Source organism: Mustela nigripes, chromosome 16 (genome assembly GCF_022355385.1).
Source record: "Mustela nigripes isolate SB6536 chromosome 16, MUSNIG.SB6536, whole genome shotgun sequence".
NCBI lineage: Eukaryota > Metazoa > Chordata > Mammalia > Carnivora > Mustelidae > Mustela > Mustela nigripes.
Genome location: NC_081572.1, coordinates 57,700,853 through 57,712,598, shown reverse-complemented (window position 1 = coordinate 57,712,598; position 11,746 = coordinate 57,700,853). Strand labels below are relative to the sequence as shown.

The 11,746-nt window shown below is 59.3% G+C and overlaps 3 protein-coding genes across 6 annotated transcripts; 2 read left to right on the top strand and 1 right to left on the bottom strand.

Moving 5' to 3' along the window:
* Nucleotides 1-183: 183 nt before the first annotated feature.
* TMEM88 (transmembrane protein 88) lies at nucleotides 184-1,205 on the top strand. The gene is made up of 2 exons (XM_059379868.1): nucleotides 184-442; nucleotides 548-1,205. Exons 1-2 carry the CDS (start codon nucleotides 233-235, stop codon nucleotides 815-817), a joined length of 480 nt encoding a protein of 159 aa, XP_059235851.1. The 5' UTR covers nucleotides 184-232; the 3' UTR covers nucleotides 818-1,205.
* Nucleotides 1,206-1,679: 474 nt separating this feature from the next.
* Nucleotides 1,680-2,562, bottom strand: NAA38 (N-alpha-acetyltransferase 38, NatC auxiliary subunit). The gene is made up of 3 exons (XM_059379869.1): nucleotides 2,369-2,562; nucleotides 1,994-2,177; nucleotides 1,680-1,836 (listed from the first exon to the last, which is right to left on the bottom strand). Exons 1-3 carry the CDS (start codon nucleotides 2,447-2,449, stop codon nucleotides 1,724-1,726), a joined length of 378 nt encoding a protein of 125 aa, XP_059235852.1. The 5' UTR covers nucleotides 2,450-2,562; the 3' UTR covers nucleotides 1,680-1,723.
* Nucleotides 2,563-2,882: 320 nt separating this feature from the next.
* LOC132003937 (cytochrome b5 domain-containing protein 1) lies at nucleotides 2,883-7,801 on the top strand. Of its 4 annotated transcripts, none has more exons than XM_059379862.1 (5): nucleotides 2,883-3,270; nucleotides 3,375-3,451; nucleotides 3,588-3,806; nucleotides 4,210-4,351; nucleotides 7,234-7,801. In XM_059379862.1, exons 1-5 carry the CDS (start codon nucleotides 3,069-3,071, stop codon nucleotides 7,401-7,403), a joined length of 810 nt encoding a protein of 269 aa, XP_059235845.1. In that variant the 5' UTR covers nucleotides 2,883-3,068; the 3' UTR covers nucleotides 7,404-7,801. The 4 variants fall into 4 exon arrangements, with proteins under 4 accessions (XP_059235845.1, XP_059235848.1, XP_059235847.1 ...); XM_059379865.1 differs by having other exon boundaries at nucleotides 7,125-7,322; XM_059379864.1 differs by having other exon boundaries at nucleotides 7,120-7,322.
* The last annotated feature ends 3,945 nt before the right edge of the window (nucleotides 7,802-11,746 follow it).

The following is an 11,746-nucleotide window of genomic DNA, read 5'->3' as shown; positions in this document are numbered from 1 at the left end:
GCACGCGGGGGAGGGCTGCGGGGCCCAGCTGCGCAGACCCCGGCGGGGCGAGCCCCTCCCCGAGGCGCCTGTGGAATGTCCAGAGCGCTGGTCCGCTCCTCGGGCTGGGGGGTGCCTAATCCTGGAGCCGCATTCCAGGATAAGGGGGGGGGGGGGGGGGGCGGGGCGGGGGGGGGGGCAGGAAAGAGGGCTATAAGGGCCGCGGCCCGGGCGGGCGGGAGCCAGGCAGGCCATGGCGGATGTCCCCGGGGCGCAGCGACCGGCTGCCGGCGGCGGCCCAGAGCCTCGGGACCCCCTGGACTGCTGGGCCTGCGCTGTGCTGGTCACGGCCCAGAACCTGCTGGTGGCCGCCTTCAACCTCCTCCTGCTGGCGCTGGTGCTGGGGACCATCCTGCTACCCGCTGTCACTATGCTCGGCTTCGGCTTCCTCTGCCACTCCCAGGTGAGCTCGGCCCTGCGTTCGGGGTGGCGGTGGGGTGCGCGGGCCGCAGCTCCCCGCCCGGGCTTTCCCGCCGGCTTGGGCCTGAGGCCTGCTCTCCTCCCACAGTTCCTGCGCTCCCAGGCACCTCCTTGCACCGCGCACCTGCGGGACCCGGGCTTCACGGCCCTGCTGGTCACCGGATTCCTGCTCCTCGTGCCGCTGCTCGTGCTAGCCCTGGCCAGCTACCGCCGCCTTTGCCTCCGCCTCCGCCTGGCCGACTGCCTCGTGCCCTACAGCCGAGCCCTCTACCGGCGCCGGCGCGCCCCGCAGCCACGGCAGACCCGAGCCTCACCAGGGGCCCAGGTCCCTCCCACATCAGGAAAGGTCTGGGTCTGAGGACCCGCGAGTCAAGAACCACCCTGACGACTGCCCCCACTTCCAGTCGGCCCAAGGATTTGAAAAAACAGGGTGGGGGGGTGTCTCCTGACCTACTGTGCTGCCACCGGTGCCTAAGCCGGGTTCCAGCATCCCCTCGGGGAACCGGAGCCTCCGTGGACCCAAAGCTGGCGGAAATCCGCCACACCCCGGAAAACCCACTTTCCTCCCTGAATCCTGAACATCTGGGCTGGACCCTGCCCCCCCCCACCCCCCACTCTCCCGTCCCTCAGGACAACTGAACCTCATGTGGTCCCTCTGCTGGTGCAGCTCCTCTGGGATCTAGGGGCTGAGGGGGCCAGATTGGAGGGGGAACGACCGCACATCAATAAAGAATGAGCTGAATGCGTCCCTGCGATCCTGTGAACAGGGGGATGGCACAATTCCTGTCACCCCTGCCCTGTGCCCAGAAGCAGGAAACAACATGGGGCCGGGGCTCCAGAGCGCATCCTTCAGCCTCCCGGGGGCCTTCTCTTATCGCTGTGGCCTGTTCTTCCTGGCCAGACCCCAGAGCTCTGTCCCTGACTCTCAAGTCACCTCCCCCTCAATAGAGTGGAGAGGGCCCGGCTTCTATCGCCTGCCCTGCTCCCCTTGGGGACCCAAGCCCGTTCTCTGACCCCAGCTTGGAGGAACTCGGTGTTGCCAGGCCGGGGAGGGAAACAATAGGCCTTCCGGAGCAGGATGACACCCCCTCCAAGCGCAGTCCTGGAGCAGTGGCGTGGGAGGGAAGATGGAGGGGCCCACCCTGGGGCCTGCACGTCCAGGGTGGGGAAGGCGGGCTGACAGTGCTCCCGACACGCCAGCTACATTCGGACACAAGGCACTTCGTTGCAGGTTTAATGGTCTGCCGAGCACGCGTGGCCGCGGTCAGAGATAGGGAGGCCCCGCCAGGCTCTCCCGCTGCACTTCAATAGAAACGATGTGGTGGCCGGGTACCATGGCGAGGCCCAGTACACGGGGCTCCCCCGCAGAGAAGGAGTCTGGAAAGAAGGGGCAGAGCGTCAGGGAGGCAGGCCGGCGTCGGTCCCGCCCCTTCCAGCCCCAGAAAGCAGGGGTGCAGCCAGACAGTGCGCGGGAAGCGCCTCCCAGGAGGGAGCGCTGCTGCACCAGGTGGACGTGAATCCCCCAGGCACTGACCCGACGGCTTGAGGAACTCCTGCGCCGAGCCCAGGATAACATTGCAGTCGCGGTCGGTGCAGAGGAAGCAGCCGACCAGGGTCCGTCCATCTGTCATGCGAATGCGCATCGTCTTGTTGAGCAGCGCCTCCAGCTGCTGCCGGGCCCGCGCGGCCGGCGAGTCCTCGCGCTCCCCGTCCGAGTCCTGCGTGGGGCGGGACACGCGCTGAGACGGCACCGCCCCCCCCCCACGCCCTGCCGCGGAACCACAGCTCCCGACAGCCCTCGGGGCGCTCCTACACAGCCCAGAGGCTGCCGGGAGCTGTGGTTCCCTCTCCAGCCCCCCATTTTGCTCCCAGGCTGCCCCTCGATCCCAGAACCCAAGCCCGCGCTAACCCCGGCGCTGGAGCTGCTTTGACGCCGGCTGCAACAGCCATTCTCCTCTCGTAGCAGCATGGTTGGTCCAGCCCCAGCCATTTTTCCCGGGGCCTCTTCAGGGCGGGTCAACTTCCTAAGAACCTTTCGAGTCCGGCGGTCTGAGATCTCGCGAGTGCTCCCGACCTCTTTTCTTCCACGAGATCACCTCTCCTCGTCGTCGTCGTCGTCTCCGGGGCAACTGCAGAGATCTCGCGAGCTTCTCCCACGCCTCCGGCGCCGGGGCTCACTGCGGCTTACAGCGCCGTGTGTCTTAAGATATCGCGAGAAGTTTCACCGCTTTAGGTTCATATAGCTCCTTCAGAAGGCCTGGAATTGAGCGGAATGACCTCTTCTCGTCATCGCACTCCACCCCATCCTCCCTTGCTTTTCTGCCTCGCCAGTCAGTCCTAAATATCCCCTCCAGCCCAGACCACTTTGAAAACCGGGGGGCGTGCGCTTTCCCGCGGACCTCTGGAGGAGGGAACTCAGTTACTTGAAAGCCAGACTCACACTACATTTCCCGTGAGCGCGCACAGCTCCCGCCCTCCACCCCCGCCCCTCGGCCACGTCCGATCTCAGTAGACGGCGGCCGGAGAGGGACAATGGTTTCCATGTCAGCGGACCCACGCTCTCGCCCGGGGAAAGATGCCGTGAATGAGCGAGTGCGTGCTGAGGGGCGATGAAGCGACCAGAGATGCGGGTGGCCGGTAGTGCAAGAGCCATGCCGCGCCGAGGCCTCGTGGAGGGGCCGGACTTGGAGTTTTTCCAGCGTCGCTATTTCACGCCAGCCGAGGTGGCCCAGCACAACGTGCCGGAAGACCTGTGGGTGTCTTATCTGGGATCCGTGTACGACCTGACGCCGCTGGCTCGCAAGTACAAGGGTCAGGGCCGCGCCTTGCGCCAGGGTCAGGGTGTGCGTCGGGCGGTCGGGGGCGGGTGCCCAGTCCTTGGGCTGCTGGCACTGACGGCGGCTGCTCCATCCCAGGAGACCTGCTGCTAAAACCCATCATAGAAGTTGCGGGCCAGGACATAAGCCACTGGTTCGACGCGAAGACCCGAGACGTGAGTCCTGCCGGAGCCCGGGGTGGGAGGGCGGAATCGGGCCGCGGGAGCGCGGGACGGGGCGGGGGGGAAAAGGGGGAGCTGGCTGGAGCCGGAGGTCGGGGGGGATCGATCTCCCCCGATCGCTGCTTTAAAGATCCGCAAGCACGTCGACCCGCTGACCGGCACCCTGAGATACCGCACCCCCCGGGGCCGCTTCCTGCACGTCCCGCCGCAGCTGCCGCGTTCAGACTGGGCCAATGATTTCGGGAAGCCCTGGTGGCAGGGGGTGCATTATGAGGTGGGGCGGCTGTCTGCCAAGACCCGCAACATCCGCATCATTAACACGCTCACGTCGCAGGAGCACACGCTGGAGGTGAGAACCGGGCGGCAGCAGGTCGGCCGGAACTGGGTGTCCCAGCGAACCTCGGAGATCTTTAGGCCATCGGCTCTCCGTAACCAGTGGGAGCTGTGTTTTGGGTAGTATTTGCAGTCGGACTCTTACTAATGTTCTCTGAGGAAGGGATGGGGAAAGGGGGCAGTGACTTTGACCCTTCAGGGCCATCCGTTTGTTAGAAGTGGTTGCCACAGAGACAGGTGACACTTTGGGGCTATTTACTGCAGGCTCGCTATCCGGCTTCATTTGGGGTAGGCTGCCAAGGGAGGCACGCTGGTCCCAGCACTACCATCTGTACTCCTGGCCTTGGCTTGGGGCCCACACGCACCTGTGTGTGTCCCATCCAGAATCGGGGGTGGGGGGGCACTATCATGTTCTGCAGGTGGGGGCCGAGGAGTCCATGTGGGAGATCCTGCACCGCTATCTCCCCTATAACGCACACGCAGCCAGCTATACATGGAAGTACGAGGGCAAGAAACTGAACATGGATTTCACCCTGGAAGAGAACGGGATCCGGGATGAAGGTGAAGAATTTGACTCTCTCAACATGGACGGTGCCCTCTACACTCCTGCCATTCTGCTCTACTTCAATGATGACCTCACAGAGCTGTAGGAGTGGAGCTGAAAGCATATGTAGACTCAGGATGTATTTTGAGTTTGGCTGTTTCTGTGCCCTGGAAGGGGGCGGGGTGGAGTGTGGGACAGACCTCCACTCCACTCTGGGAACTGGCCTATGGTTCCCATGTCCCTCTGAAGCGTACAGGTCCTACTTCCCAGGCCCACTGTGATTAGCTCAAAGTTAGGGAGAATGCTAGAAGCATATTCATTCATTCTCAGGAGTGACACGAGAAGATGAGGTATTTTGGATTAGGGAGACAGCCAGAGCTTAGGCAGAACTTTCTGACGGTCGGAGAGGGAGGAGTCCTACACGGGGATGAGGGATGGGAGAAGTTTCGTGGCAGTGATGGGAATGGGGACGGCTGCAGGAGGATGGGACTGCCACAGACAGGAACAGGAAGTGTCCATCGCTGGCCATACGGAACTGGCGATCTGCCTTCTGGACTTGATAGTTGAAACCCCAAAGGGAAGAAAGGAAGTGAAGGGGTAGTTGGTAATTCAGTCCGGAGCTTATGGTACGTGCCTCATACACCCTTTTAAATACATCTACTCCGAGAGATGGGCGCCATCGCCACAATTTTACACGGCTTTTAGACTTCTTTTTAAAGCTTAGAAGGTTCTTTCCGTATTTGGCTTTAGTAAACTATTGATGACCCCGGGCAGCCTCCCATCCAGCAAGTAGAGGGAACTCCCAAAGCTTGGCAAGATTTAGTGGCAGGAAGGCACACTAGTTAGTGGCCAGGGTGCAAACTCAAGTCTAAATCTGAAGCTGAGGTTCTTCCCATGCATGTAGAGAACCTCTCCCCGTCTTAGGCTGGTTGCAAAAGACAGCCACCTTTGCGGGCAGAGTGGCTGGGTTCGTCTCCTTTAACCCCAGTGAGGGAGGGGAATGAGGATGACAGAAGAGAGAGAGAAGGAGAGAGGTGCATGGGCCTGCCTGGCCAGAATGGGGCAGGAGGGAGGGGGCTGGTGTGGGGTGGGCACCAGGGCCCAGGCAGGGGAGAGGAAGCACTGGGCCCGCTGCCCAGGCGTTTTCGGAGAGGCTGGCCAGGAAAGGCATGGCCAGAGGTGGAGACATGTCCCGGCCTCAGCACTTTCTGAATCACGGGAGACTGAGGGCTTCCACTCAGGCCCATGTGATACAAGAGGCCGTGAATTCACAGAAGGTTTCTGATGTGCAGTCAGCTCTGCAGTGGTCTCAAGTGTATCTTGTCCTCTCAGTGACACTGACATGACTGGAGAACCCAAGCTATGCTGCTGCTCCAGCACCAGCCTCCGGTCTGCCCAAACTGCCCCCGCACCCGCACCCCCAGTCTCTCCCACCGCAGCGCCTCCTGCTGGAAATGCCCCCCTCTCCTCACACCCTGGTCACTCTCCAACAGACCCCAGCTCCACAGTGCCTCTGGGACACATCCTCTTCCTCTTGGCCGTCATTACCACTTGGCTGGACTGCCGTGCACACGTTCCCACCAGCCTCCCACTTCCATGTCTTCCCCCCACGCAGCAGCCCGAGTGAGCGCTGAGAACCAAACCCAGGCCTCTGACTTTCCTTCCTTCAGAGTCTTCAGTGTGTCCCGGGTGCTTCGGGAACAAAGTCCCGTCCATCCAGAGATGTTGCACAAACCAGCAGGTGCCCCCTCCCCTGCCAATGCCTCTCCTGTTCCCTGTGTCCCAGCCACACGGGCTGTCTCGCAGCCCACGAAGTGTCTCCCTGCCCCAGAGTCCTCACACATACTGTTCCCTCTGCCTCACACGCTTCCTGCCATCCCCCAACTAGCTGACCCTACATGCTTTTTCCTTGGGAGCTCTTCTGACTCCTTGGTGTAGAAAGCAGTGTTTTCTATTAGATTGTCTCTTAGCATCACACTCATTTCAGAGTACTAATTCAGTGTAAATTTTAAGATTTCGGATGTGATTGGCTGGCTGGTGGCTGGACTCTAAGCTCATGAGGGCAGAGCCTGTGTCCATCTTGGTCACCGCCGTATTCCCAGTGTTGGGCACACAGCGGCTGCTCAATAAATTTTGATGGAGTGTCCTCCACTGTTGAGTGAATTCATCTGTCCATAAGAAAGAGTGTGGATGGGACATTGTGTCCTGGGAGGCAAGATGAGACAGAGAAGCAGGACATCTGGTTCCCACGCTATCACAGGCTTCCCTGTCCCCATTCCCTCAGAAGGAAACCACACAATAGAGGCCTTCCCCTCTTTCCCTTTTGGGGGGAATCCACCTGCCATTCCCCTATATGGCCACCAGGTGGCTGTCATAGCCCACAGAGGCAGGTTGGGGGGTCCGCAGGGGGGCAAGGGAGGGAAACCCCACCCAAGCTCTAAAGAGGAGGCAATCAAATGCGGTTCCCTGAAATGGATGGGTGGGAGGAAAGGACCCAAAAAAAGGAAACACCACGTGGCTACTGTTTCATTAGCCTTAGGCCACATTCTAGGTTTTATCCACAGCAGGAAAGGAGTCCAGTTTGAGGGATAAAACCCAGCGGGTGGCACAGGCAGGGGCCTCTGATGACAGGTGCGGGTGTGTTTAGGGCGATGCACAGAGCTGTGGAAGGAATACAGAGCGCACATTTCAATGGTACACTCCCTTAATGATACTTATCGGTGTGTGTGTGTGTGTGCACACGCGAGGCTTTTCACAAGACATTCCCCTGTTCTCTACATCCAAGGCCAGCTCTTTACAGGAAGAGAATGTAAATAACGCCTCGTCAGAAATCTAGAAAGTCAACAGCACAGGAGCGTAGGTTCCAAGTCCTCTTGTGGTGACCTCCTTCGTTCTGCAGCGGGGTGCGGTAACAGGCGGAGTGACAGGCCTGTCCTCAGTCAACCACAGCGACGTCAAGGGACTCAGCTGGCTGAGATTTCCCACGAGCCATGGTCCTGGCAAGCATGGATCGCTGAGGAGAGTCAAGACCCTCAGGTCCTTGCAGGGGCGGCTGCTGTCATGGGATAAAACCCACACGCGTGAAAGCTGAATGAAGACAGTACCGGGCCACGGAGTAAGTCTGGGTCTGGAAAAGGTTTCCACCCTCAGAGCAAGTCACAAGTGGATGCCCCAGGTCTCACACTAACTCAACTGCCTCAGCGTCTCCTTCTGCTGAGTATGAGGACTGACGCGAAGCACACCGGCCCGTAAGAAACGGCGATGAATGGAAGGACGAAGTGACAAGTAAAATAAGACTCATCCTAGAAGCGCCTGGGTGGTTCAGTGGGTTAAGTGTCTGCCTTCAGCTCAGATCATGTTCTCAGTATCCTGGGATAGAGCCCCGCATCGGGCTCTCTGCTCAGCGGGGAGCCTGCTTCCCTCCCTCTCTGCCTGCCTTCTTGTGATCTCTGTCTGTCAAATAAATAAATAAAATCTTAAAAAAAAAGAAATCCTAAAGCAAGCGCACGTTCTGTCTCATTGAGCTGTCTATCCTACCGCTGCCCGCTATTAAGCAGTTGCCTGGTGAAGCTTCAGTATTTTCCCAGCGGTCCTTGGCCGACCCCCAAGCACATCTGAGAGGACGCAGGTAGCACAGGACCCTTGGCTGTGAGGGAGGAGGGACAGTGTATTTTCTGTTGACGCGCACGACAAAGTGAGGGGCTGCTGTGGAGGGACCCTACAGCGGGTCGGGAGCCGGTCGGGACTGGGGGTGTCTTCGCACGCCTCGTGCAAGTGCTGCGCGCGCACTCATTAACCACACAGTCGTCACACGCGCATCGCGTGCGGGCCTGCTTTGGGTCCTGGGGATGCAGGAGTGAGGGTCGGGCCCTGGGCTTGGCCGTCTCGTGGGATAAACTGTGAATGCAGAGACAGTACCACAGCACATGGGACTGAAAGCGGATGCCGCCGACATGTGCGCATGCACGCGCAGAGACAAACACAGAGACGTGCACGCGCACGCATGCACCTGCTCTAAAACCAGAAACAGAGCCACTCCACAGAGCCACGGTCCGCTGCCCCGAGGCTTGTCCCGACGCTGCCAGGGCCGGTCTGTATTGCCTGCATTCGTCACTTACTCCATCACCCGCCGTCACAACAAACGGAAACACTGTTTTGTGCACACTGTGCAGCGAAGGACACGGAAGGAGAGAGAGATGAACTGACTTGCCAAAGGTCACACAAATAGGCGGTGAGTAGCCGCGTTGGGCTCCCAACCAAGGCCTGGTGAGGGCTGCCCACTTAGCCACCAAGCTGCGCCACCTGCCACCCGCTGCTGGACACACACAGGACGCCGGCCGGTCCAGCTGCGTGTGGCTGCTGCTCAAAGCCAGCCCAAGACTTGGGAGCCTTCAAATGGCCCCGATCTTTATTTTGCTAATAGACCTGGGATGTGGGCAGGGTCGTGGGGAACCAGGCCAGTGGCATGTGGAGCTGCAGGATTCACCTGCAAAGTGGCTCAGGGGCACCGCCCCCCCAGGTGCTGTTGGCCATGGGCATCTCTCTGTGTGCCCCCGCCCATGAGGCAGCGTGACCTTCCTCCTTGGGGTGGGGGCGGGATGCTAGAGCACGAGCTCTGGACAAGCAGGAGGAAGCCAGCTTCCCATCCAGGGGGACTACGCCACGCTGCTCAGAGGGAAGGGGTCAGAGTTACGTTGTAGTAAACCCGGGCTGGATGTGAGATCTTCTGAAACCCCCAGGCTCCCTTCTGGCAAGGCCTTCCCCCCCCACCCCCACTGTCCCGAACACTCCACCCCCTACTCTTGGCTTGCCCCAGCTCCTGTCCCCTAGAGGCTCTGCTCAGTGTCACCTCCTCCAGACCCCTCCAGCCATGTCAAACATTCCTTCTCTCTCTCTCAATGCAATGGATGTATTTAGTGTAATTCAGTCTAGTGTCCCTCTCCTCCCTTCATAGACTTGAAGCTCCAGGGGGCCGACAGCCCCGCACCTCCCTCCCTTGGTGCTCAGCCAAGGGCAGTCACTCAAAGAGGTGATAAATGCTACAAAAAGGCTAAGATGAGGCACATCTGGGGAGATCAGTGAGGGCATCTGGGAGAGGCATCACCAGCAGCTGAGAGCCGAAGTCGAGGGAGGAGCAGGAGAGGACAGAAGGCTGCCCGCAAAGAATAAACAGCATGCAGAGGGCAGAATTTAGGGTAAGAAACAGAGGCCAGGGAGGGTGGGCAGTGAGGGGTGTGGAAGCCAGACCAGGTCTTCTGCGGCTTTCCGAACCTGCCTTTGGTTTGTTTGTTGGGCTGTAAAATTCATCCTTTGAACCGCTCTGGGGTTACAGGTTTTCTAGGGAGAATGGCACAGTCAGAACTGCATTATAAAGTGATGACTTGCTTACAATGTCAAAAGAAGGGACCGGAGGAGAGAAAATTAGGGACGGTCTGGAGAGGGATGGAGGTGGTGGGGACTAAGCTCAGGGCCGTGGGGGTGAGGGAAGGGAGACCGGAGTGAAGACAGAATCGCCCAGCTCCATGACTATGTGGGGGCTGATGTGGGGCAGAGGGAGGAGACGAGGATGACAACCCACTGTCTGGCCCCGGGGAAGAGTCTGGAAATGGGGCCAACTGTTGGGAGCAGGAGAAGCTACAGGCAGCCCTTAGCTCCTTCAGGGGAAGTGCTGTTCGTACCCCAGGCTGCAAATCCTCTCGCCTTCAGTCTCGCTATGTGAATCTCTGCACGGTGAGAAATGCTCACCGTAGACCGGGTGCTTTAGGGTGACAGTTTCCAACTGTCGCGCATCTTACAGCCGGCGCTCTCTGCAAGGTAGCTCCCCTGATCCCGACAGCCCTGGGAGGGAGGCCCTCAGGACCCTGTGTCACACACGTCCCCGTGTCTCTCTCCTTCTGCCCCCTCCCTGATCACGCACATGCGTGCTCTCTCTCTAAAGTATAAGTAAATCTTAAAAAAACAAAAAACAAAACAAAACAAAACAACAACAACAAAACCCCCAAATGACTCTCATTGTCTGGAAAGCTAGATGGCAAAAAGGCCCAAGCCCAGCCACGGGACAGGAGGGAGCCAGCCTGGGGTTGGCATTGACCGTGACAAATCTATAATCTGAAAGACAATCAGCCGGGGAAGGTGTCAGGGCAATCCTGCTCAAACAGCTGGCTTGGCACTAGATGGCATTTCCAGCTGGCTGGCCAGTGGAGCAGTATGAAGACACCGTTAAAAGGCGATGTCGAAAGGGGGGAAGGGGTTGCTTTTGGCCGTTTCGTGCAGGACCCCTCAGCTTCCCTGACCAGCGGTGCGGGTCTGAACGGATCGGAAAAGAGAAAGACCAGTGATTTGAGGCTTTGAGCTTCCTCCGCAACCAAGAGCAAGGGGATGGATTTCACGAAAAGCCAGCAATAGAAGTGTAAGCAGATGTGAGATCACAAAAGCCACGCGAGGACTATTTCAAGAAGGGGGTGGCAAGGGAAGGGCTCAGAAATAGCTTCTGTATTGGCAGCCTGGGGACTGAGGGTCGCCTGGTGGCAGCGGGTGCCAACAAACTGAGATGCAAGGCCACCGGACAGGGAGGCAGGTCGTTCCTTCAGGAAGTGTGGCTGTCGGTGGGCACAGGGAGGTGGGGGGCAGTGGGGGGTGGCGGAGTCCAGAGGACTTCTTCTTCTTTTTTTTTTTTTAAGATTTTATTTATTTATTTGACAGGCAGAGATCACAAGTAGACAGAGAGGCAGGCAGAGAGAGAGAGGGGGAAGCAGGCTCCCTGCTGAGCAGAGAGCCCGATGCGGGGCTCGATCCCTGGTCTCTGGGATCATGACCTGAGCCGAAGGCAGAGGCTCAACCCACTGAGCCACCCAGGTGCCCCCAGAGGACTTCTTTTAAAGCGAAGGAGACGTGGTTGAGAAGGAGCAAGTTGAAGGAGCGGTAAGGGTCTCGGTGAACCCTTAGGCCCCAAGAAGGCAGTGGGGGTGGGAGGCAGAGCCCTGCACCCCCCTCTCCTCCCCCCGGGACCAGCTTAGGATGGACCAACAGGAGGAAGGAGGGAAGCCCACAGGCTCAGTGTCTGGGTGCAGCTGTTTCCGGGGAGCCCTCATCTGGTGATCTGGCTCCTGGAAGGCGAGGATAAGGTTTCCTCCTAGAGGAAGAAGGTTGGGAAAAGTCACCATGGGGAATGGAAAGGCGGCGAGGTTAGGGCAAAGGATTTCTGAGCAGGGACGGGGGGAGGCGGGTTCCCTGGGCTGCACTGTGCATGCCGGGTATAAAGAGGTAGCAGAAGTGGCCATGGTTCGAGGTGTGCGGGAGGAAGTCGAGGACAGGGCACGGAGACCCCTGGCAAGACAGTGGCCGAAATGACCGAGCATGGGCTCTCAGCTGGACAGGGATAATGGATGGTGAAAGCATTAGAGTGTCTTATG